The sequence below is a fragment of the Eurytemora carolleeae genome, unplaced genomic scaffold (assembly GCF_000591075.1).
Source record: "Eurytemora carolleeae unplaced genomic scaffold, Eaff_2.0 scaffold29, whole genome shotgun sequence".
NCBI classification, from domain to species: domain Eukaryota; kingdom Metazoa; phylum Arthropoda; class Copepoda; order Calanoida; family Temoridae; genus Eurytemora; species Eurytemora carolleeae.
Window position 1 is genome coordinate 107,010 of NW_019396073.1, and position 26,919 is coordinate 133,928.

At 34.4% G+C, this 26,919-nt stretch overlaps 3 protein-coding genes across 5 annotated transcripts; all 3 read right to left on the minus strand.

The window, feature by feature from the left end:
- Positions 1–2,175: 2,175 nt before the first annotated feature.
- On the minus strand, positions 2,176–5,251 carry LOC111713714 (cyclin-C). The gene is made up of 5 exons (XM_023488653.1): positions 5,081–5,251; positions 4,800–4,940; positions 4,206–4,312; positions 3,698–3,797; positions 2,176–2,322 (listed from the first exon to the last, which is right to left on the minus strand). Exons 1-5 carry the CDS (start codon positions 5,225–5,227, stop codon positions 2,176–2,178), a joined length of 642 nt encoding a protein of 213 aa, XP_023344421.1. The 5' UTR covers positions 5,228–5,251.
- A 38-nt stretch (positions 5,252–5,289) lies between these two features.
- On the minus strand, positions 5,290–8,858 carry LOC111713652 (mediator of RNA polymerase II transcription subunit 20). The gene is made up of 7 exons (XM_023488578.1): positions 8,810–8,858; positions 8,284–8,337; positions 7,096–7,192; positions 6,765–6,869; positions 6,406–6,446; positions 5,711–5,856; positions 5,290–5,447 (listed from the first exon to the last, which is right to left on the minus strand). The coding sequence occupies exons 1-7, from the start codon at positions 8,847–8,849 to the stop codon at positions 5,313–5,315; spliced, it is 618 nt and encodes a 205-aa protein (XP_023344346.1). The 5' UTR covers positions 8,850–8,858; the 3' UTR covers positions 5,290–5,312.
- Positions 8,859–8,877: 19 nt separating this feature from the next.
- LOC111713618 (protein flightless-1) lies at positions 8,878–26,262 on the minus strand. 3 transcript variants are annotated; one of them, XM_023488523.1, is made up of 31 exons: positions 26,156–26,262; positions 25,453–25,526; positions 25,055–25,162; positions 24,656–24,707; positions 23,783–23,859; positions 23,588–23,627; positions 23,215–23,315; positions 22,743–22,938; positions 22,395–22,523; positions 21,896–21,977; positions 20,873–20,953; positions 20,173–20,279; positions 19,543–19,683; positions 19,094–19,180; positions 18,587–18,784; positions 18,005–18,182; positions 17,512–17,619; positions 17,058–17,137; positions 16,125–16,189; positions 15,480–15,762; positions 14,880–15,070; positions 14,334–14,481; positions 14,160–14,261; positions 13,885–13,976; positions 13,249–13,423; positions 12,994–13,068; positions 12,278–12,363; positions 12,005–12,117; positions 11,267–11,349; positions 10,716–10,961; positions 8,878–10,389 (listed from the first exon to the last, which is right to left on the minus strand). In XM_023488523.1, the coding sequence occupies exons 1-31, from the start codon at positions 26,216–26,218 to the stop codon at positions 10,222–10,224; spliced, it is 3,729 nt and encodes a 1,242-aa protein (XP_023344291.1). In that variant the 5' UTR covers positions 26,219–26,262; the 3' UTR covers positions 8,878–10,221. The 3 variants fall into 3 exon arrangements, with proteins under 3 accessions (XP_023344291.1, XP_023344300.1, XP_023344308.1); XM_023488532.1 differs by lacking the exons at positions 8,878–10,389; positions 10,716–10,961; positions 11,267–11,349 and adding an exon at positions 11,387–11,437; XM_023488540.1 differs by lacking the exons at positions 8,878–10,389; positions 10,716–10,961; positions 11,267–11,349; positions 12,005–12,117; positions 12,278–12,363 and adding an exon at positions 12,471–12,518.
- Between the last annotated feature and the right edge of the window lie 657 nt (positions 26,263–26,919).

The window sequence follows — 26,919 nt, forward strand, 5'->3', positions numbered from 1 at the left end:
CATTTTCTGTAGTATCCCGGCCACCTCCTTCTTCTCATCATAGTTCTTCCACAATTCGTACAGGTTCAACAGGTGCCTGAACATGTTCATTAATTCAATAACATGCTTAAAGAGACAGCCGACGAAATTTAACGTGGCCTTTTATTGATATTTGCCTTATCGACAATGTAACACTTAAAACCTCTATCTGATTTGAGAAGTAACAAGGAAGATATTTTTATTTTTCTAAATTGAAAAAGGAAATAAATTTAGCTTGTCTCTAAATCTAGTGCATAAATCTGCATATCAGTTTGATAAAGTAATCGAACTGAAAATCATAGTTCTCTAGCTAAGGAACCGTTGTGAGTCGGACATGCAACTCTTTTGAAATTAAGGGTCCCTTAAAATTTAAGTCCCTTCCAGTAAAGCTTAAGTTTTTATCCGTTTAGATAATACTAGCTGAAGGCGTTTCCTCAGGGAAAAAAAAATTTGAAAACAAAATTTCGAATTGTTTTAGCCTTAACACCCCCTGGCCTGCACCAATGAGTGTCCACAAAAAATGTCAGCCATTCGGTCCAGCCATTATGGCCAACATATATATAAATGTATTGTTTTATTATATAGAAAACCTCATTCTCTAAAATAAGTGTTGAGTAATATCAAATAGATTATCAAGTACAATAGGTGGCAACAGAGAAATGGACCAACTGTAAGCGACGTCACAAATTAACTAAATCTAATGACAAAAAAAAAACAAGATAAAATACTTCTTACGTTTATTTAGTGCAGCATTAATTTATCTAGTTTCCAAACTGAATATGTTAAATAAAAATTCCCAGGAATTAAGAATCAGCATTTTCAGAATTAATTTAATGTTTTTGCAATATTGTTTTACTACCTGTAAAAAGGACAAAAATGTACTTTTAACAATTATCTTAATAATCTTAGTATTAAACGATATGAACAAAAAAGTACTTTTATATTATTCATTATTTAAATATAGTAAATAGCATTGCTTAGGATGCAGGGGGCAAAATATCAATCAAAAACTGCGAAAAAAAAACTTTTTAATCTTGAAATTCAAATCTAAACTGTTAAAACGATAGATTATCAAAACTTTTCTTATTGCTGTATGGTTCATCAGCGGCGAAAGAAGAAAATTATTTGAAAATTTTTCTTTTGTTCAAAAAATCTGAAAATTCGCATGACCTGGATCCGGATCCGGATCCATTTTTATTTCAGTGCGGATCCAGATCCGGATCCGCATCAAAATTAAATAGATCCTAAGCACTGGTAGATAGATAAAGGAAATGTGAAATAAGTTGAATTTTTATAAAAATAGATTAATTAATCACGAAATTTATAAAGAAAATATTAATAAAATCAGAAGAAGTTTAGATCAGTGAAAGAATGGATATGAGAGAACAAAATTTAGCTGCATGAATGAATATATGAATAAAAGAATGAATAAAAAAATGAATAAGTGAATTTATGATGGAAAAGATTAATGACTTAAAGGATGAATGAGTTAAAGGATGAATGAGTTAAGGGATGAATGAGTTAATGGATGAATGAATTAATAAAATGATGAGTAAAGAGATGGATGAGTTAATGGATAAATGAATAAATAAATGAATCAGTTAATGGTTAAATAAATGAATAACTAAATGAGTTAAAATATGGATGAATGAGAGTATAAATGAATGAATAACCTGGTGATCTCTTGTATTTTATCCATATCCACACTAAGCTCACTAAACCAGGAGCGAAGATCTTTTCCTAAATTTTAAAATTGTTTAATGATAAGGAGAGATGAGAGATCAGGTAATTCAAACTTACCCAAATGCCAAATTGAATAAAATTCAAACTATTAATGAGAGCGTTCAAATTTTGACTAGATCGTCATAAAGTTTGCTTGTATTTATAGCGTCTATTAGGATAAAATGGTTGAAAAGGCTTAATGCTAAGAGCTGAGATTCAATGTAAATTCGGAGATGTACTAAATTCTAAACTAGGTAGGTATGGAATACTAACCGTGTAGTATGAAGATGTACTATAGGATAAACTAGAGAGATATGGAATACTAACCGTGTAGTACGTAGATGTACTATAGGATAAACTAGGTAGGTATGGAATACAGGATAAACTAGGGAGATATGTACTACAGGATAAGATAAACTAGGGAGATATGGAATACTAACCGTGTAATACTGATGCCATATGTAGACAGGCAAGAGAGATCTGGAATGGAGGATAGAGAAGACAAACATCAGTTCTAAAGGAATCATTGACAAATCTCCAGGCAACAGGGAGCAGGGTATCTTCAAGACCCTGCCCTAGATCCTGAATATTAATATTATTATTATTAGTATTATCATTCAATTCTAGATCCAAGGTTCGAGATCTAACATCCAAGATCCGAGGTTCAAGGTTCAGTATTCAAGGTTAAAGGTTTAAGGTTTAAGTTAAGGTTTAGGTTAAGTTTTAAGGTAAGGTTTAAGGTAAGGTTTAAGTTAAGGTTTAAGTTAAGGTTTAATTTAAGGTTTAAGTTAAGGTTTAAGTTAAGGTTTAAGTTAAGGTTTAAGTTAAGGTTTAAGTTAAGGTTTAAGTTAAAGTTTAAGTTAAGATTTAAGTTAAGGCTTAAGTTAAGGTTTAGGTTAAGGTTTAAGTTAAGGTTTAAGTTAAGGTTTAAGTTAAGGTTCAAGGGATAGGAACAACATCTGCACAGATACCATATGAATGGATCAATTCTAGACGAGACAGTGAGAGATAGGGATATCGGTTTAATTATTTCAAATAAACCTAAACCTGCCCAACAATGTCTAGAAGAAGCCAGGAGAGCTTGAACAGTTTTAACCCAAATATCGAGAGCTTTTCTGTGTAGAAATAAAAATATCTTTATTCAACTATATGAACAGTTCGTCAGATGCCATCTTCAATTTGCCGTCCCCTCCTGGTCACCCCGGTTAATTATAGATAAAAAGATCTTTATTCAACTATATAAACAGTTCGTTAGGTGCCATCTTGAATTTGCCGTCCCCTCCTGGTCAACTTGGTTAATTGGAGATATTGAAGTTTTAGAACGTAGTCAAAAGAGAGCAGTAAATCTAATGGTAGGACTAGTGGGACAAACTTATGAAGAAAAACTAACGGAACTTGGTTTAAGTACCATGAAAGACAGGCGAATCCAGCTCGATTTGATTCAAACTTTTAAACTCCTCAAAGGATTGACAAGGTTGACCCTGCTACATGGTTCAATACTGTTGGAGAAAGTGTTATCTCGGTTAACAAGGAATACTGCCTATGAGAGCAATCTTTTATCAAACCGATCAAATACAGATCAACGGAAAAACTTCTTTACAAATAGAGTTCCCGGTTTGGAATGCACTGCCGACGGAACTTCAAACTCAAGAAATGTCAAGATATTTAAGACAGGACTCGAGAAAATAACTTTCTAAATCTGTGTCAGGAAACAGTGTAAGGAAGGATGATACGTTCCAGGATGACTCTGAACTAACCACTGTTCAGATTAGAAACATCAAGATATTTGCCTTACGGACCCTGGGGTTTTTTGCAAATTATTCTTCAAGTATTCCAAGGTTGAAGGTTGAAGGGGTTGAAGGGGTTGAAGGGGTTGAAGGGGTTGAAGGTTCAAGGTTCAAGGTTCAAGGTTCAAGGTTCAAGGATCCAGGTTCAATGTTCCAGGTTCAAGTAGTACCTGGCAGAACTGAACGAGAGGTCGGTAGGGTTGAAAGATGACCAGACAACAATCCATATTCTCTAGTAGGAAGAATTCACACTCCAGGATCATATGGGACCTGGAAGAATTTAAGATGTTAACAAAAATTTTGACAAGTAAATTACGAGTAACCCAAGCTATTTCAACATAGAAAAATACGTTTAAAATAAAAATCTACTTGCAGCAAAAAGAAAATGGCTTAATTTAGATCAGTTTCTTGTACATTCGAAAATTTCCAGGTGGTTTTAAATAAGAATTATAGACGTAGTGAAACCTCAATTGTTATTGTTCACCTCGGATTAGAGTGGTAATTTTTGTTAGATTTGAACTGCTTCCAAATTACTTTTTATGATTATTTGTTATTTTTATCGAAAGCAGCCCAGTTAAACTTAAGCGACATATACTAATTAAAGTTTACAATAAGTCAGTCGACTCACACTCCTCAAAATGTGAGGCTACGCCAAACTATTTAATCACATATTCCCACCTGTATGGGAACTCTATCCCTGGGAACGCATAGTTAAGATGGTTCTTGATGATGGCAGAGCAGGTGTTGATCAACTTCGTGTTGGAGATTACGCCAAACTCCTCGATCTAAAAAAGTTCAATTTTTTCTTTTGTGAAATTTTTTAAGGCTGATTCCTTTCCAGCTTTATCTTAAGTAAAAATCCCTTAGAAAGAATCATTAAAAATTTATGCTGATAACATGATGTGAAAGACAGTTAATAGAATTAATTTTTAAAGATCGTACCTAAACCTAATGCTATGAAAAAGCATAAATAAAAAATAACTTATTTCTAAAAAAATCATATCAAAATAATGGCAGCAATTCAAATAATTATTTTCTGGAAAAATTTGTCTCTAAGACTAATCTATCGTTCAAGCTAGAATATATATTGGTAATCTATCGTTCAAGCTAGAATATATATTGGACCTAATTTTCATTTAGAGTCTAGTCTATTGAAAAACCACACTTTCGACAAACCTTACCTAGTGGGGTATAATTTTCAACGCTACAGTTGTGACCACGGGAGACTTGGACTTTGAGCTTTTAAATCGTGGCTATAGCGGTTAGAGTTACCTTACTAGCGAGGAAGACGCAGGTCGGCGCCATCAGCAATGGATCGACAGTATTGAGTGAGTTCAACGAGTAGAACCTCTTGAAAAACACAGTTGCGCTGGCTATAACCTGCTGACGTAACTTCAGCTGTTCACCCAACATCTAAATGAATAGAGTAAGTGCTGACCAACCTTAGACAGTAAGTGAAATGATGATATTGTTATAATTTTAAGCCTCGCCAATAGCTAAAAATTAAATAGCTCGAAATATGTGTCTTATCTTCAAATACCCAAGAAATCTACCTGGATGAAGCTGGCGTAGAAGATGAAAATCTTCTGGTATTCCTCCTCTGTAAGAACAGAAAGGTCCGCTGCACGCTCCCTCGCCAAGTCAGCCCGGTCCAATATCCACTGCGCGCAGTGAGAACTTTCCCAGAAGTTTCCCGCCATTTTTTGCACGTTGTTTCACTTATTTGTTTGCTTAGTCTTTAATCTAATTAGTCTTTAGGGTTTAACAGATAAACTACTGCGTAGTTTAACGTGTGTTTTTCCTAGCCAGATTGAACTGCTCTAAATACTGTTGAACTGTGTCAACTGGTGAGAATGCTTCAGTTGCTTTGCTCTTGATATATGCTGGAGGGACTACCGATACACAGCTCCCCAGAAAACCCTAATGGTTGAAAATTGTTAAAAATTTAATTGGTAACATAATGTTGAATCTTTTTTATATATCAGAATTATAATTTCTTGTGATCTGTATCGGTGCACACAATATGCACAGTTCGTTGTACAGAGTACACAGTTCATTGTGCAGAGTACAATGTTCACTATAAATGTGTACAATGTTAACTGTTAACTGTACATTAAAGTTTTCAATTACACACTTCAATATTAATATTTTGATTTATTTTTAAAGTTCCTGCATAAGTTGACCTGCATAAACTCAGCTAAGAGTCCCCAGCAGGTTCCAGGTATAATCCCAGGTAGATAATCCACTTCCACTAGGATACCCTTTACAGTTCCACCAATAGTCACGCTGCCAAGCTTCACTAGGAAATCCTTGATCTCAAACCTCGGGCCTAATATCAAAATAATCAATAGAAATCTCATATTCACTTTCTTTATGGGTAATATAACGCTTAAACGAACAAACAAGTCAGGGCTGAAATAAATTCTTTTAACTTTACATAAAAAGTAAACTATCCAATACAGAGTTGAGAAGAAGAATTTTCTCTAATCGTGTAGTCAAACAATGGAACGATTTGTCAAAAGAAATAAAAAATGCCAAATCGGTTTGCTCCTTTTAAAGCCAATACACACAGTGGAAACTCCGCTGGTCTGAGGATTTAAAAGAAGGAAACTGAATGAAAGGATGAATATAACAGACTGGAAGATCTGAAAGATGTATCTACAATGTCCCTATCAGTGGGGCGCTTGATTCAAGACTTTAAGTAAAACAAGTAAGTCTTTTCGTTACTTGTTTGAGAAGAAAAAATATCGAAATAATTAATAAAAAAAACCTTTTTCTTTTTTCTGATCATAATATTGACTTCAAGAATAAATTAAGTTGAGAGAAACCTATAATTTTAAAATTCTTTAAAATTGGTTTTAAATAATCTAACAGTTACCTTTTGATTCAATTTTAATCTTCTTAGAGTAGTACTGGTTCCTGGGACAACAGATTATTCAATTAATATTTCATACTTTATTATTACACACTACATAGTTCGTTGAAAAGCCTACTACAATGCTGTGGTATATAAAAATATTGCATATAATATGGTTGCAAAAAGCTGTGCCACACTGTTATGGACTTGTTAAATCAGTAAAAAATAATGTGTTAAAATTTAGTATCGATAATTCGATATAATAAAGTGTTTTGAAAGAAAAAAAGTTCTCCCTTGTAATTCATAAATGGAGCTGTTTAAAAACGCAGAAAATTTAATAAAAAAAGGGAAAAAGTGATAGTTTTAAAATATTGACTCACCCTGTACTGAGTTTAAGCATAAGCAGGTCGAAGAGTGAGTCGGTGGTGATGCTCACGGTCTTATTCTGGGACTCGATCACGGAGAACACGGTGGCAGGGTACTCACTATAATTAACATTAGTATGACAGCTGAGCTGGAAAACTGTTAAATTGGTAGAATGTAACAAGTCAATTTTAAATCTGAACACCCTCATCCTCGTCCTCCTCAGGGTTCTCCGACTCTCCCGGAGCCCAATACCTAAACCAGAATTTATTAGCATTGAATCCCGTCAAAAACTTTTCCAGGGAAATGTGACCCTTCAACAACAAAAAAAACAATACGAGCACAAACCTGTTATGAAGAATATAGAGGTTCTTGTTCTGTCCTAGGTGTGGTAAACTGTTGTACACTTCACAATCAACAACAAACTGACCAGCAGGAGAAGCACCTGCACACAACTAACTGCAGTGGTCCCCGGAATAATGTGGATCAAAAAGAAGACTTTTAAAATGATACTACAGGGTGTCCCACGAAACATGACAGTATGCAAGACGACTTGAATATCGTCTTGATTTTTGATATAATTTGCTGCATTTATTTGTCAACCTAATTTTAGAAGTAAATTTCTAGAGATAATAATCACAAAATTTCCCTTGTCCTGCCATTTCCAAAATGTGGTCTGCCTTTTTTGTGCTTTCAATATTGCCCGAGATATGAAGAATTTCGTTCAGATTTCGACAATTTTGCTTTTATTTAACAAAATTGAAATATGAACCAAACTCTTTATATCTCCGGTAATATTGAAAGCACAAAAAACGCAGACCACTTTTTGGAAATGCCAGGGCTAGGAGAATTATGTGAAAATTGTTTCAAGAATCATACATGTTAAAGTAGATAGAAGACTAAATGTCACAAATAAATTCAAATATCAAAGACGACTTTCAAATCGTCTTTCTATTGTCATGTTTCGTGGGACACCCTGTATCATGGTCAGGAAGAATTGCCAAAATATTTTCCCTTCAATAAATTGTTCTTCCCATTTTCTGGCGAACCCTGTATTTGCTTATTTTTACACACTACAAGGTAACTACATTAAAATGTGACATTTCAGACTGACTGAAAAAAGGTGTGACTAGGAGCTATAGTTTGCCGTTACAACCAAATCTAGTAAATGTGGATTGGGGGTAGAATTTTACATAAATACCCTGGGGTATAATTTTACATAAATACCCTGGGGTAAAATTTTACATAAATACCCTGGGGTATAATTTTACATGAATACCCTGGGGTATAATTTTACATAAATACCCTGGGGTATAATTTTACATAAATACCCTGGGGTATAATTTTACATAAATACCCTGGGGTATAATTTTACATGAATACCCTGTGGTATAATTTTACATAAATACCCTGGGGTATAATTTTTCATAAATACCCTGGGGTATAATTTTACATAAATACCCTGGGGTATAATTTTACTTAAATATATAATTTTACATAAATACCCTGGGGTATAATTTTGCATAAATACCCTACCTAAGTTCATAATCCGCCTGGTCAAAGTTTCAATTACTTGCTGTCCGGTCTTATCTAAACATATATTTCAAATAACAAATTTTCCACCGGAATATAAAAATGTGTTATTTGATTAAAACCGGGGGAAAAAACTATTGCGAGGTAATCTCAACTTTGTTAAAAATCTGCAAACATCAGAGGGTTTGCACTAACTCTTTGCAGTAACTTAGATCAAAAATTTACCTAAAAGCTTTCATCAATGTTAACAATAGGAACCACAATAGTATTTGAGATTGGACTTTTCATTTTTAAGGGACAAAATGAAACACTCTAATATACTTGCAGGAACTGGATAGCTCTCTGTAGAACAGCTACTCCCATATTTAATTGCAGGAACTGAATAGCTCTGAAGTACTCCCATATTTACCCGAAGGAACTGGATAGCTCTGAAGTACTCTCATATTTACCTGAAGGAACTGGATAGCTCTGAAGTACTCCCATATTTACCTGAAGGAACTGGATAGCTCTGAAGTACTCCCATATTTACCTGAAGGAACTGGATAGCTCTGTAGAACAGCTACTCCCATATTCCATCTGAAACAAAAAGTGGTTTACAGCATATGCAACAGTAAAGGTTTTATATATAAAAACAGAAATTATACAAAATATGAAACAATTTTATTATATAAAAAAATATTAGTCTAGATGCATTATTTAAAATACAAGTAGATTGCGATGCCTCAAATCCAATTATTGCAAAAATTGCGCAAAGTTATTTGAAAGTTTGTTCGGGTGGAAGATTAACTATGTTCTTATTCAAAAAGAAAACTTCAATACGCGTGGTATATTCGTGGTTTGTCGAAAAATAAAGTTTTAGCTCTGGAAAATAAGTGCTCGTCACATTCCTTGCGGCATTTTCTGGAAGTATTGGATAATAATGTCACTTTCAAGTCGTTCCAAAAAAATCTGAAACAAATTTTTTTAATTAAGAGTTTTGGTAAAAAGTACAGATTTTCTGCAGTTTTAAAAACTAATATTTTCGCATTTACATTGTGCATGCACCATCGTTTTTATCATTTAATGAACTATAAACTATTTACAATTCACACACATCATGAATCATTATCTGTATACACTTGTTTTAATTAATGTAAATTTTGTTAATTTCTAGTTGAAATAAATTTTCGAATGAGCATCTTAATCAAGATAGAGACAGAGTGCAGAAAAATCAGATTGGATGTTTACAATTTGTTCACCCAACTTGCAATCTGTTCCTTTATATTACTAAAGCTAAATCAATGTATGGCATTATCTATATCCCGTGCATTGGATACATATCAGAGAACTCTTATTTTTATAAACATATTATTATTATTATTATCATTAACATTCAACCTACAGTCAAAGTATCATGTCCTGTAGGCTATGTTATGTTAAGCTCCAGGGTCGAGCTCCAGCCACTTACCCTTGTCTACATGGGTTTTAGTGGATCATATCTGACGGTGAATTTTTTAGAATTCAGTAACTTTGCCAGCGTATGTAAGGAGGCATGAAATTGCTAAACATGTTATTGTTAGCATTTTTAAATAAGCAGTACGCACCTCTGCTAACATATAATATAAAATATATATAATTTAAATGTGTAAATATATAAAAAGTGTCTTGGACGGAGAATAGAAGGGGGATGGACTTGTCTTTTAATGTCTCCCCCAAGCTTGAAAAATAGATAAATTATTGTGCTAGGATTGGAATATGGTCAGAAAACCACCTTAAATCAGGGAGATGATCATACTCTGAACTTTTACCACGAGCAGAAGTTGGGAGCAGCCTCTTGGAATATGAACAAGAGCTAAAGCTGCGGGTCTTGTTTAAACAATATTTAAAAGCAGCTACTTGTCTAAAATTTCTTAATTTAGTGGATAGACTGCTCCTCAACAAATACTTTACTTTTGGGAGCTATTAACTATGAACAGGTTTCGAGCCGCTCCAACCATGGAAGCATCTTGTAAACCGTTTGCTCTCTTTCCCCTTGATGGTAAGGAACAGCTTTCTTGGTTTCTCCGGCTGCTTAGCGCGCAAATTCTGTATATATACTTGGGCAGACTTGTATGCCAGCTTGATCTCAACCTAATCAATAAGTCAATTAATCATATAATCACATGAATAAACAAATTGATTGAATCTATCCAAAATATAAGATCCCAAGTACACGATCAGAATGATTTAAGATCCAGAGAAGGATAAGATCCAGAGAAGGATAAGATCCAAAGAAGGGCAAGACGGAAAGGATGAGATTCAATGAATAAGATCCAACGGATAAGATCCAACGGATAAGCTCCAACGGAAAAGTTTCCAAGATAAGATACAAAAGATAAGATACAAGGGATATCCGATCCAAATGATAAATCCAAGGACAGTAACTATAAAATCAAAGGAAAAGATTGAAAACTAACCTCGCTACACCTAGGACCCATCCACATGAAAACCTGTTCGCCTGAATCCAAGATCATAATATCATCATCTGCCAGATCATCCTGACAAAAGTCGGAGCACTTCTCCGTCACGGTAAAGAACCCCTTGTCGTTGGAGCAGCGGAAGAGCCTGGAGTAGTTCAGGAACTCTGCCTCGGTCTCGTAGCTCTTCTTCTCCCCCAGCCCGGCCCAGAAGAAGTTATCAGGCTCCTCACCCTCATTTAACACCTATATTGTAAAATATGATATCGTTATCAACTTTTAGATCCACAATTTTGATAAATGATAAATTTTTAAAAGGAATGACCGGCAAGGAGGTTGAGCTAAAGGAAAACATATCAGATTTAAAAAACGTTGGTTGTCAGGTGAAATGTTTCGAGAGTATCGTTTTAAATCGATGCTTCTCAGGTTTTTAAATGGAAGTTTGCTGGAAATTTAAGCTTACGATCCCTTTAAGATAAACTCTATCTTATTCAAAAGTTTACAACTTTAAATACAATTAAATATATTTCAACATTGAATTCTTTTTCAACCTGTAGAGAGAAGTGTTCCTGATCATAGAGATTGTTTGCAATATCTTCAGCTATCAAGGCTTCATCAGGATCACATTTACTTCCTGTAATCAATCAAATAATCAATCCATCAATCCATCCATCAATCAATCATCTTCAGCTTTCAAGGGTTATCAGGATCACATTTACTTCCTGTATTAATTAATCAAATCAAATCAACTAATAAAAATAAGCAATCAATAAATCAATCAAACATCTTCAGCTATCAAGGCCTCGTCAGGATCACACTTTCTAATAGGAACTTATATTCATAAAGTTCCTGGCAGAAGGTATTCTTAATTATAAATTAAATCTTTTTCCACTTTTCATCTACTTTCACCCAAAAATGTCTTAACAAGATATTTACAATTGTTAAAATGCTTGATAATGCATGGAACTCAATATACATATTTTAGTAAGTTTTATTACGATTGTATTCCAATGGAAAAAAATTTCAGGGCAATAAGTTTTAAACAATCAACCATGTCTACCTCGGAATAGAATTATTTTTAATGATCTGGGAAAAACATTGGACGTAGGCAAGGTTTTGTTTCCTTTTTGATACTAAAATTAATTCATAAAAATCGTTTATTTTCCCTAAATCATAAAAACATACCTATCATCTAGTGGGAAAAAAATAGGGGAATGATTTTCTTAAGAAAATATACAGCCCTAAATATGTTTGAGAAAAGAACTAAATGGGTAAATATTGACACTCACCTATCCACACATAAACAATCCCACTCTTATCCTCGGCATCGAAGGGAACCTTCAGAATATACGAGAAACAGGAGTTAAGCAGAGAGGAGTCCGTTTTCAGCTGGATGCAGCGTCTGAACCGATTTGAATTATGAAAGATAACTTAAATAAAATAAAATAAAATTCCGTAGCGATCAATTCTAGATCAAGCTTTAAGCAATAAAAAATATTTTTAATTTGTCAGAAGTTACGTGGGTAGTGCGAACATGTAAGCTAAAAATATAAAAATGGTTCCTGTATAAACTTGATCCGTTAGATCTCAGCTGATAAAACTCAGATTCGGGTTTCCAGCCGGGCCCGCGCACCTCCTTTCTACATCCCTGAACAAAAGAAATTATTAAATTGGCCCACGCACGGCACCTCCTTTCTACATCCCTGAACATAAGAAATTATTAAATGGGCCCGCGCACCTCCTTTCTACATCCCTGAACATAAGAAATTATTAAATGGGCCCGCGCACCTCCTTTCTACATCCCTGAACATAAGAAATTATCAAATGGGCCCGCGCACATCCTTTCTACATCCCTGAACATCTGACATTATTAAATGATCCCTCGCACCCCCATTCTACATCCCTCAACTTCAGACATTATTAAATGGTCCCGCGCACCCCCATTCTACATCCCTGAACATCAAACATTATTACTAAATGGTCCCGCGCACCTCCTTTTTATATCCCTGAACATCAGACATTAATAAATGGACCCGCGCCGGCGTCCCCAAATCTACATCCCTGAACATCAAACATTTTTACTTAATGGTCCCGCGCACGTCCTTTTTATATCCCTGAACATCAGACATTAATAAATGGTCCCGCGCCGGCGTCCCCAATTCTACATCCCTGAACATCAAACATTATTTACTGAGCCCGCGCACATATTTTCTATAGGCCAAAAACACACAACAATTATAGTTTTTCAGAAAGTTTAATAACCCGCGGCTAATTTTACCTGTTTGATGAGAAGTCCATTGTTAAAGTGAGACATAAACTTTAGATTCTCCTGCTGTTGATGCATCCTGACAACCTAGATTATTGAAACACTTAACGAAAATAACAAAATATTTTATTTAAGTTGTGGACTTTTCAATTTCTTGATTCTCTTTTTCATAAACTTGCACTCTGAAAACTTCTTCACTTCCTTTCTTGAAATTTAAATTGCAAAAATTAAGAAATTATCAAGAATTACAAAAAAAAAACTTCTTACTTCCAGTTTTTCTCCAAAGAGACTTTCAAACTTCTTCTGAAGGGAGAAGGTAAAAGTGAGCCAGCCCATGTTGGAGCTCTCCCTGCCCTGCCAGAAGTAGACAACACACTGGTAATCGTCCTCCCCCTCATCCTCGTCCTCCTCAGGGTTCTCCGACTCTCCCGGAGCCCAATACCTAAACCAGAATTTATTAGCATTGAATCCCATCAAAAACGTTTCCAGGGAAATGTGACCCTTCCATTAAAAATCAAATGTAAATAAAGTATCTATTTAAGGGTCTGTCCTAGAGAGCGATTTTTAAAAATTAAAAAATCTGTCTAGGAAAACTTAATCCGTGTGAAAAATATTTGTATCATAGCTAATATTTGATAAATCCAATTTAACTAAAAGGAATTGTACACTATTTTAATTTCACTTTAAAATATAAGTGTTATTCACTAATCAGAACAGTAGCTTAACAGAGAAAAACATTATGTTAACATAATTATTTTTTTGGGTAGAAATCCACGATTCGTGGGACCATTTTTTCCCATCATAATTTTTCAAAATGCATTCAAAAAATGGGTCAATTAGAACTACATAGAAACAACCGCAATCCCATTAAAATTTAAAATATGGCAATCAATCAACTTTTACCTGCAAAGAAAAACATAGCTGTCCCTGGAATGAAATATTCCTTTCTCTTCCTCGGGAAGTTTCACAAACTTCTTTCCTTCAAAAACAAACGCCTAAGAATAGATTACATGAGTAAAAAAGCATATAAAGACGACATGCAGAAGCTAAGTGCCGTTTCTAAAAAATGTCAAGCTTTATTATTTTTATTATTGTTAGACGTAATGGACAGGAGCGTCAGCCCTAATTTCATGAAATGACAAGTTGATTTAAAATAATAATATTAATATTTTATAGACCTCCATTTTTTCTAAATCCTCGTTCCAATCCTCAGCAAACCTCTGAGCCTCCTCCTTCGACATTGAAGGCTGTCGAGGCTGGAACAGCGCCGACAAATCAATCTAAATATAACGAACAATTTAATTTTTTCAATGTTTTCGACAAAAAAATACTTGCTGTGAAAATCCGCAAACCTTAGTTTCTTGTTGTTTCGCCCATTTTTGTAGGTCCGCTCCTGTTCTCTGTACACTTTGTGCTGTTCGCGTAAAATCCACCCCGATGACATCATCCCAGCCGATAAACTTGGTCTTAAACACCTGGGACTCAGTTCCTTCGGACTGACTAGAAATAGGAAATATAACTATTTTGAATAGACTACTAACGTGAAAATATGAAGAGAAAAAACCATCTTTATGTAAATATTTCTTATTAAAAAAGATGTATTCAGAAATGTGTTCCTTTTCATTTTAGTATGCATGTACATTGTACAAATATAAAACTGAAACTTTCCGAATTTCTAATATCTCATCATTTTGTTTAGAAGTTGGATTTCATTTTATGTTTTAATTCACCCATATTTAATCAAAAGTTATTATCAAAAATTCATGTTGATTCCTACGTCATCAGGGACTAGAAAGAAATCTCATGTGTATTGAGAAACCATACATTTTTTTAAAAACATAATTTTTTTTAAATATGGTAATAAATTACAAGGACTAATATGGTGTATATTCACCCACCTATGGATCATAGCATACTCTGGTCTGATCAGCATAGAGAAGAGCTCACTAGAGAGCTTGAGAGCCGCCACTCTCACCAGCCGTGTTGATTTCTTTCCAACCCAGACAAACAGGTCGGAGTAACAGTCCAGGATATACACGTTCTTCGTGTTCAGGTGCTCCTGTTTCAACTTATTTCCAGGGATCTCAACCTGGGCACAATTAATCAAATCACATTATCAATTAATCAAATCACATGATCAATTAATATAATCACATGATCAGTCACTAGGTCACCAGAATTAATCTCAATGATCTTTTGAAAGTCTCGAGAGGTACCCCATCCCAAACCCGACCATGTAGTCTAGAAAAAATGTATCTGTGGTAGCTCAAGATATCCCATCTCTAGCCCGACTACGTAGAGTCTTATAAATACATATTTACCTTTTGTAACTCAAGATATCCCATCCCTAGTTCGACAATGTAGAGTCTATAAATACATTTACCTGTGGTAACTCAAGATATCCCATCCCTAGTCCAACTGTGTAGAGTCTATAAATACATTTACCTGTGGTAACTCAAGATATCCCATCCCAAGTCCAACTCTGTAGACACATTTACCTGTGGTAACTCAAGATATCCCATTCCTAGTCCAACTGTGTAGAGTCTAGGCACCAAAGGTTTAAAATCCTCCGGCACACTGTCCACAATAGGACCTTCAGGATACGAATCCTCGTCCGCAAACTCCACCAGAGATTGCCAGAATATTCCAGGTTCATCACCCTGGCAGAATATATGGATTCCAGCCTTCCCTTTCCTTTCATTCTTGTTAATCCGCTCAGCCATTAGTCGGGCCTTAGACTTTAACACGTTCTTGCAGTTCTTACCGTACCAAACCATTATCCTAAAGAAACCAAATGCTGAAAGAAAAAAAAATCAGACTTTTAGGGACTCCCTCCTGATTCCCTACTACCAAGCCTTAAATTTTACTAAAGCAAGAAATAAACGCGGCATTATAGCTTGTAAATGAGAAAAAGTGTATAAAAATATTTTTTTTTGCGAAAAGACGTAAAAATAATGTCTAATTTATTTTCACACGTACATGCGGGACAAATAAACATAATCATTATATTGTCACATGATATTTAAGAAGTACGCGTTAAATCCTGATGAATTTCTTTTTGACACAAATAAAAGTTTATCATTTAGGGGCGGGAGCGTCTTTCGAAAATCACGACTAGTCTATTTAGGTTTGAGTATAACTACCTAAGGCCTGCGTCCAGGAGGAAAACATATCTTGTATCCAGACTTTGGAACTCAGCTGCTACGCCCTGTACATTGATCAGAGTACATTACAGTGTGCAGTAAGCTTACCGTTAGTGTACAGAATGTGCAGTACAGAGTACAATTGGTGTACATTGTAAGAGTCATATTCTGATATGTTATTGCACATCTATCGATATAAATAAGCTGTAATCTCCGTTTGTCTGTCTGTTTGTCCGATCATAAATCATGAACCACCGTTTTGCCTCAAAATTTGATTGAGGAACTCGGGAGATCCACGGGAATGTTCTTTGCTTGGTTTTGAGATTCTAAATTCAGAAGGGGAAAAAGGCTAAAATCATAATTTACGAGAAAGAGCGGGTAAACGGCGGGACTAACAATGACTACCCAGTGCAATGCTGGGTTCCCAAGCTAGTATGTATATAAAGTTGTAATCTCTGTATGTCTGTTTGTTTGTCCGATTCAGGAACCCCTTGATCGATGTGTCTCAAATTTTGTTAGGGGAACGAGGGAGAACCACGGGAATGTTCTTTGCTTGGTTTTGAGATTCTAGGTTCCCAAGATAGTATTCTTATAATCAGTGCTTAGGATGCGGATCCGGAAGATTTTGGCTTCCTAGATCCGGATCCGTAAAAATATGCGGATCCACGGATCCGGATCCAAGGGGCAAAATATCCACCAAAAATTTGTTACTCTCAAAACCCAAATCTGATTGAAAAAAAGAGATATACCAAAAATTATAAAATTCTGCTATGTTAAAAAATTTAGTATATCTTAAAGACATAACCTGGATCCGGATCTGGATTTTATTCCAGTGCGGATTCAGGATCCGGATATGGATCCGGATCCGCATCAAAATTAAATGGATCCTAAGCACTGCTTATAATATGATATATATATATTCTGATAATCTACCTCTAAATGAATTCCATTTGCTGCTTCATGAATTCTGTACAACCGTACAGTGTACTCAACCTCTTCAACGGTGTAAAATCCTAAAATTAAATTATATTAAATATATAAGCTAATAACGTACTTCTTTAATTTAATATTTTTCTATAATTGATTCCAAAAATTCAAAACTAAATTAAGGAAACTTTCCTAAATCACAAATTTAAGAATTAAAAAAGTGACAAAAAATTAGAAGGGGGTGTTATTTCCTTTTATTCTGAACTGTTTAATGAATTCATATTTCTATTTTGAAGATATTCACTCCCCAACCCTCAGTTTTCATTTATCTTTCTGATTTGAAAATATTGAAAAAGTGACGTAATTTTTTCCTAAAACTAATTTACCGCTACTTTCTTGTAAAACTCTATGAGAAAAATATCCGCCAAAATATTTATTTCAAACTGTACAGTGTACATACCTGATGCAGTACGTTGTCCCTGTACATAGGTCAGGTTGGGTCCAAATATTTTCAAGAATTCTTCTGATTCATCACCTTGCTCCTCACGTATAGTTCGACAATTAGCACCTAATAACGGAGTTAATAATTCAATGATTTTTTTAGAGATCATACAGGGTTACCCTCCAACTTCCGAGACGGATTTTTTACTGTCTGTTTCTATAAATTTATAATTTCCTGCAACCATAAACTCAATTCTTTCTTTCCCCACTCAATAAAAATACCATTAAAAGACTATAATCAAGACAGAAAACTTAATTTTTACTTGGAATAGTCAGGTAGTCATTACTGTCTCCTCTTCTGTGGGCAACCCTGTAGATCTTCTTCTTCCCCCCCCCCCTCCTCATTTATAAAGCACGTTGATATTCTTCCGTCATGTTTAGAAGTAAAATACATCAAAATAAGATATAATGCATCAAGGTTTAACTTTAATTAAGAAAATATATAACCGAACCTAAATAGTTTCTAAGATTAACACTGTGCATGGCGCTACATGTTCGCTTGTCTAATGTCGCTTTTTCTCCGATCCAGAAATATATTCCCCAATCCAGGCTCTGGTTTTCATCTAGGAAGGTGTGCAGGACAATGTAACAATCCCCTTCGTAGAACTTTCCATGAACAGATTCATCAACCTAGAATAAAAATAAATATAGCACAAAAACAACAACAATAATATACAACAGTACAGTACTGTTGTATATTATTGTTGTAGTTTTTGTGCTATATTTAAAGTACAGTAAAGTACAGTACAGTGGAGTACATTGGAGTACATTAAAGTACAATACCGTGCACTTTCCTTCAATTTTCTATTTTTCCAAAATTTTGCTTTCTAATATTTCTTAGTTCCCATAACTTCTAAGCTTCCCATAAATTCTCAGTTTTTCATGAATTTTCAGTATCCCATAGTTTCCAAGTTTTACCATAATTTTGATGTTCCACAATCTTAGTTTCCCAAATCTCTGATTATTTTGGTGTTCCAAAATCTTATTTTTCAAAGTCTCTGATTTCTATACATCAATTTTCTGACCATGTTTACCTGGTTCGGATAGAAGTTTTCTATCTCCCAAATACTGAGTCCTGGGAAGCTACCAACATCTGAATCAAAAAACTCTGAGTAGTCTAGAGCAGGTTTCTCTAGTGCTTCATCCCACTTCTTAGCTTTAATAGATTCAGCACTCTCATCCAACACCCCAGCCTCACGTTCCAGAGCTACATCTGTCATTCCTTTCAGCACCTTAACATTGGTTGGTTAGTTTGATGATTGGTTGGTTGGTTGGTTGGTTGGTTGGTTGGTTGGTTGGTTGGTTGGTTGGTTGGTTGGTTGGTTGGTTGGTTGGTTGGCTTGTTGATAGATAAATAGATGGAAAATGGTTAAACTGTTTAAAATTATTCATAAATGGAGTTTTTTTTCTTCATAAAATTGGGTTTTCACTTTTTTTTTGGAGGAGGGGGGTTGAAAGGTCAAAACATTTTGAACAATAGCACTGCACCTCTTGTGGCGTTTGTCTTTGACTTTTCTTGCATTTTGGCGAGGTCACATTACCTTTTTCTGGTCCTCGTCAGCCTCCCCTGCATCCCCTCTTCTTCGTCTCAACCTCATTTTCCTCGCTACAGGGTCCTTTTCCTGCCTCTAGATATTAAATCCACATAAAGGGAATGTCTCCAAAATTCTAACTTCAATTTTATAGTGGCATCAATCTTAACAAAAATTTTTTTGCTAAGATTAGGATAAAAAAGTTGCGACACTGTTAACAGATTTTTTAAATAGAAAAAAAAGAATCTCCATCATGATATTGAATTAAATAAGAACTTGTATGCCATGATGGGCGTTGATTATTATATCAAGATTTGGATAAATCAATCTATCTGAGTAGTTACTTAAAGATTTCTAAACATTCTAAACAAATAAGAATTCGCAATTTGATCAAATAGTATTTGGGAACTGGACGCCGCTGGAAAAACGAAGATATCTCTATCTCAATTCATCAATACCTGATCCTGTAGATCTGGGGGAACACTAGCCCCTGCAAGACGAAGCTGGTTTTGTAGAGAGAAATCTATATTGTAGAATTCTGCTCCAGCTCCTCGCATCAGCTCAGTAGGTTTAGGAGGCATTATTAGCTCAGGGTTACCCTACAATAATTAGGCTTAGGAGGCATTATTAACTCAGGGTTACCCTACAATAATTAGGTTTAGGAGGCATTATTAACTCCGCGGTACCCTACAATAATTAGGTTTAGGAAGCATTATTAACTCCGCGGTACCCTACAATAATTAGGTTTAGGAGGCATTATTAACTCCGCGGTACCCTACAATAATAAGGTGATAGACATTGCCCAAGTAATTAAATAGAAATTAAACTTTCCCAAATGATATATTCCAAACGGTAATTTCCCTTAAAGGTTACGAACATTTTTAGATTCTGAATCATTCAGACGTGAAATGTCTGACAATTACCTGACAAAAAATAATACTTAAAGAATTTTTAAGTTAATTTTAACAATATTATAATCATAAGAGAATCCATAATAGAATCTATAAGAGAAATCCTAATCAAATATTAAGTAGGGGAGGGGGGGGGGGCGGAGGGAAGGCAAAGGGAAAGGGTATAAATTATTTTACCTTAAGATCTAAAACTTGAAGTTCTGTAAGATGAATAGCATCAGGAAGTGTGATTAATTTATTCCTTGCTAAAATTAGTTTCTTCAAGGAAGCACATCTACATAAACCTGAATAAAGAAAAATTGTTTGTTATTTTTAGCTTTCTTTTTTGGTACTCCCGTAATCAGGTCTTGCTGTCATATTTTCATTTTCTTTCATGCCTTTTTACTCCGTTATACATCATTATATTTTTTCTTAATCATTTGTTAACGGTTTCGTCTAAAACTCGATTTATACTAATTTCAAAATATAATTAACACTGCAGACGCAGAACTGTTACAAAAAAAAGTATAATTTCGGCCGGTATTAAGTTTATTTGATTCATGTTTTCTTTATTTTTACTAATTGTTTTTTCTTTCCGCCCTTTTAAACATTTTGTATCTGTTTCCAAGAGAAAGATAATTTTTCGATACCAGTACTAACGTCGGACCCACAAACGTCGGACGGTACAAACATAAGACTTACAAACGTCGGACAGTACAAACGTCGGACAGTACAAACGTCGGACCAGTACAAACGTCGGACCAGTACAAACATCGGACCAGTACAAACGTCAGACTGGTACAAACGTCGGACCAGTACAAACGTCGGACGGGTACATTTATAAGGAAAAACGTCGGACCAAGGAGGAAAAAATATAATATTTTTGATTATGTCAAACCTTCTCTAATCATTTCTAAATTATTATCAGCAGCAGAGAATATTTCCAGACAAGATAATTTACCAATACCAGCAGGGATTCCTTAACAGAATTATAAATATACACCAACCAATCAATCAACCAACACCAATCAATCATTCATGCAACTTATAAAGCAGCATATCAATCAATCAATCACGCGTAACCATTATAGATTCCTAAACTAACAATAAATAAAAAAAAGATTTCATAAATCAATCAACCAGACAATTAGTCAATTAAATCTGATCAATGATGAATGGTGCTTAACTTTTATGGATTCTGAACAGACAACAAAAAAAACCAATCAAGCAATCAATTAATTAATCAATTGTTATTAACACTTTTTATGTTTTTATAGATATTATTGAATATTTTTATGTTTTTTCATTCTTCGTTAAAATATGAATGTAGTGTACAGTGTACACCTCGAAATATATTTCTTTGCTTTAATCTTCTATTGTAACTTCATTGTGTACGAAATAAACTAATAATAAATATAATCATACCCCAATAAATCAATTAATCAAACAACCTTTTAATCAATTAATCAATTAATCAATTATGCTTGACCTTTATGGATTCTATAACAAACAATAGATGAATACAATCAAACATCAATCAATAAATTAATTAATTAATCAAATCAATTAATTTAATCAATTAAATTAATCAGTTGTGTTTGAAAAAGTGAAATATTTTGTTCACAATCAAAGGTAACTGCTATCTAATTCTTCTTGTGCCAGTTTTATGCAAATATTGTTTTCTACAATTTACTAAAATCACCGGCAAAAGATTTGAAAGACGTAAGGCACAATTAAAAACGTTTGAATAAGAAATAGTTTTGTTATACAGAATTGCAGATTTATTATACGAAATAATAACGAAAAATCTATCTTAACAATCTTTTAAAAAAATGACAAATGAACACATCATTCAAACATGAGATGTTAAAAATTAAAAAGAAAAAATCTTTATTTACAATTTTTTTGTAACTAATTTCACCTTCAAAATCTAACTGGTTCTCACATACATACAGTTTCTTGAGTTTAAACAGCTTACAGAGGCTTCCAGGCAGGCTTGTTATCTAAACACATTGGAAATATTTTCAACCATTAAACAATCAATTAATCAATCACAATACAACGAAATAGAACTATTACAAGAGAAAACCATGCTTAACAAGCAATCTTAACATCATTGGGTTTCATTCGAATAATGAACAATCTCTAAAACCCAAGGACAAAGGAACAGATATGTTTACAATACAATGAAAACATCAAGTCAGTTCGATACCACCTAGCGGCCAGTCATGCAATTATATCATTACTGTTGCACATTATCAGCTGTTCGGTTTCATATGTTGATTTTACCGAATTAATTTTTAACTGGCCTCTTTGACTAGTCGTACTTGGCGATAACGATCCGAATGTTATTATTTTCTCTTATTGGATAACCCCAGCTACAGAGCCCTGCGTAAAATTCCTAATGAATCGGTACTAACCTTATTCCTTGAAAGAATCAAGGTTTCTAATTGATTCCATCTCTCTATCCCTGGACTCACTTCGTCGATCATATTACTGCCCAGATTTAATCTTTTCAGACCGGAGATCACAAGCAATCCCTCAGGAATCTTAAAATCGATCAAACCGTAATCATATAATCAATCAATTGCTTGTTTATTCACTAATCAATCAAACACTGGAATATTAAACGTTAATTTTCTATAAAAATTTGATAAATTTCTTATTCCTCAACCAAATATCTTTAATTCTCTAAGTATTGCGACAGCTATAAAATCAATTGATCAATAAATCGATCAATCAATCAATCAATCGATTAGGTTTAGTTCCTTAGTAAGATGGTTCTGGCTGAGATCTACGTCTGCCAGATGAACCAAGGGTTCCAGGTTTACAGGGATGTTGGAGAGGGTTCTCTGTGTGTTCCTAAGGTGAAGAGTTCTGAGCTCTGTGAGGGCGGGGAGGGGACGGATCTGGAAGTGGGAGAGAGGATTGTTACTCAGCACTAAGGTCTGCAAGTTACCCAACCTGAAATGATTTAAATATTTTTAATATATTTATATATAAATATTTAAACCTGAAATAAGTTAGTATTTATTTTTAAAAGATTCATTTTAGCAGATAACGTAAAAACAGTTTATTTTGATTATTATCTTTGTGATAACCCACCATTCAATCATACAAAAGGGTAGACGCTTCCAGCCATCGAAAATTATATATTGCGAAAAGGCATAAAGCCAGCAGAGCCACTGTTCTACCAAATATGCCCCTAGATACATGTGTTTGTGGAGAGGGGGGGGGTACCTTCTTAGCTGTGGAGGGAGCGCATCTAGTTCATTATTCGCCAGGTCAAGGTGAAGAAGATCAGCTGTTGCCATAAACAGCTGACTTGGAACCATCTCAATCTAATTAAAAAATCTTTATTCAAATCGGATAAAATTTGGATGACTTCTGACGCCGTTACATGAATTCTTATAAAACGGGATGATTTTGATAAAAAAAAAGTCGGATGACATAAGATTGCGTTTGATCAATGATCAGATTATTAGTTCAATATAAGGATATCTTAAAGTCGCATGTTTTTTATTGTACAAAATAGCTGCTCTAAGTGAAAAATTAATTCTAATAAAAAAAGACACAATTAACAAATTTTTACTCCAAGAAGAAATTGTCTCACCTGATTGTGTGAAAGATTTAACACCAATAAACTCCGGCACCTACAAATACAATAAAAATGTAACACAAAAAGCAATATATGTTTGTGTTAAAACAAAAAATAAAACTCCCAACGTCGCCACTTCAAACTTTCCCCTGACATCAGGTTGGATAATATATCCACAAATACCCCCCCACCCCCTTCTCCTAGTACTACCTCAGTAACCCCTCTGGTATCTGCTGTAGTTGATTGTGTGAAAGATCAAGGGTTGAGAGTTCCTCATTCTCAAAAACCTAGAGGATAAGAAACAAACATTACGTCTAAATACGTTTCTTTGAATTTCTTCAAAAAAATTTCATAGAAAAAAATCATTTATTTTCCCATTTCTCAAGAAGATATAAGATCGACCTTAGAGATATAAAAAAATCTTTTTCATGAATGAGAAAAGGATTTTTTTCTCAAGACATTCAATTTCCCTGCTTAAGTAAAATAAAATTGACAATAAACATTGAAAATGTTTTTAAATAAAGGGAAATAGGCAACAACAAAAAACATTTTTAAAACCGTAATTTAAGTGTCCTTTTATCTTATCATTTACTACGAATCAATGATTGAGAAATCTGTTTTCTAAGTCCAACTGAAAATTGTCAGTGTCTGAATAGTCAACGACGGGAGCTATGGCAAAGACGACTAAGATAAGAGATAACAAATCAATTAAAATTAGTTCTAACTGTTATGCAGTGCTAAGGATTCATTTAATTTTGATGCGGATCCGGATCTTGGATCCGCTCTGAAAAAAATTGGATCTGGATTAAGTTTAATTCCAAAAAAAAATACTGAATTTTTTTAACAAAGCAAATTTTCAAATTTTGTTTTGTTTTTTCGCTTATTTTTATGCTAGTTCAGATTTGGGGTTTGAGAGTAAATCCGTGGATCCGCATATTTTTGCGGATCCGGATCCAGGAAGTCAAAATCTTGCAGATCCAACGGATCCGAATCCTAAGCACTGCTTCTATGACATAATTTCTCCTATAAAGGTTTGTAATTAACTGTTGTCAATCGTTTATGGCAATTAAGTTGTGCTTTTACCTCCACGGGAATATTTGTGTGTGTAAGATTATTGTAACGCAGGTTCAAGGTTCTAGATATTCAAAATTTGACAAACTTAAACTTATAAAATTAAGAAAAGTTTTTTTTTCAAATTCTAATTAGCTTAGAACATTAGTTTACAAGGTAAATAACATCGTAATGTTTTATATCCAGTAAATAAAAGATTTGAGGGACTTTTGACATAATTTGAGGGACTTTTGACATAATTTAAGTGACCCTTTATTCGGTGTGGCATGTCAGATTCACAAAGGTACCATTAAATGCTCTGAATAGACAAGATATCTACATTTTAATGCTCTTTAATGCTCTTTAATAGTGGAGGGTCATTAGAACTTTAGAAGTAACGAGGACAGCAGAAGAATAATAAATTGAATATTCCTAAGGCAGTGCATGTTGCTGAGCTGTGAGCTGAGGGACTCCAGGTTGTTTCTCTTGATGGTGAGGTGCTCCAACTTCACCAGCTTTCCCAACTCATCAGGGATCTTCCTGCCAGAACAACAGGGGGTTCAACACATTTTTTTTGTGTATTCGAAAAAAAGTATGTAAAATATTAATAAATTACTTCTACAATTTACATGTAGACAATTACACCCTTTTTTAAGATTCATTAAATTCCCTTCAGTGCCCTTTAACTTGCTTTAAGTAAGACATCTAGGCGAGCAAGGAAACAAATATTCTAAACAATATTTCTTAGCGAACATGGCACTTTCTTCTTCTTTATATAGTTAGAAATTTTATAAACAGAATAAATTCTTTATCATTACGAATATATTTACGTCAGGTTAGCATTGTTGAGTTTAAGCCAGCGTAATGACGTCATATCCTCCATAGCCTCAGGAAACTTGTCATCCTTCAAATAAATATTATGTAAAAAACTTATAATAAGATAATTTTTATACCCCCCCCCATCCTATCAATTTTGTACATGGATCTTATATGTAAGACATTGATACAATTGACCAATTGGCCGCAGCGCCCGGCTCCCAAGCCTGTCCTAGTAACGGCGCTCGGCCCCTTGCCTGTCCTAGCCGCAGCGCTCGGCCCCCTAGCCTGGCCTAGCCGAAGCGCTCGGCTCAGAAATTGTCTAAACTTAACCTAACCCTAAATGTATACTAATTTTGTTGAAAGTTGTCGAAAAAGTGGTCATGTAAAAAATTGATAGGATGGGGGGGGGGGGTCCAAAAATCGTATACTAGGGCGGACCCCTACCCCCCATGTCTTGAAGAAATTATCAGAAACGGTTCAAAAATTTACTAGTTGATAAAACGTTTCCATTGACATACGTGCATTACAAGCATTACACGCAATTTAGCATTATGATTTCTTAATAAATAGATGCTAAAGACTAGATAAAAGCATCAAATTACATTAAACGGTGCGCTCAAAACCTTTAAATGTATTAATGTTACATACAAAAATTAGGAACAAATGAATCATGTACATTGTATTGTATATAATATGAATGAAAAGTTCAAATACCTGTAAGTCGTTCATAGTAAGATCTATACCCCTTATAAAGGGTAAGACCCCTGTACTGGCCATTTTATGTCTAGATTCTCTGAACAATATTAAAAATATATTCCAGAAATAAGCAATTCAAATTCTAAAATTAAGAGGATTAAAATTGTATTTTTTAGGTTTTAGCTAGACAATTACTTCCGCCTACGAACTGTTTAAGAATAATCCGCGGCAAAGAAACTGTTTTCGTAAAGTTCGAAGAAATGTTAATATCAAATGCAATATTCGCAAATTCTTTAATAAGAATATACAGGTTGTCCCAAAAAAACATGGGAATTCAGTGACGAATTGGATATCGTCTTTGTTATGAATTAGCATTGTAATACCTAATTTCAAAAGCCATAATATTATTATGTCTGCTACAGTTTATTTTATGAAAAGGGTAAAAGACTGTAAAGATGTGTTTATGATTTCTCCACAAGATGGACAGTGAAGACGGACAAGTTTACTCTGTTTGTATATACTGTAATTTTCTTATTTTACTGAGCATACAACCGATATGCAGTCAAAACATAAACAAACGAAATATGAACATAGCAGACGAAACTCTTGAAGATTGCAACTTTCTCAGTAGGTATTACTATTACTAAATCAAAGAATTATCTAAAAAGACGACATCAAATTCAGAGGCGCAACTAGGGGGGGGCGGCCGGGCGCGCGCCCTCCCCTAGCACCTGAGAGGGGGGGGCCCCCCACGCAGAATGAAAAGAAAGAAAGAATGGCGA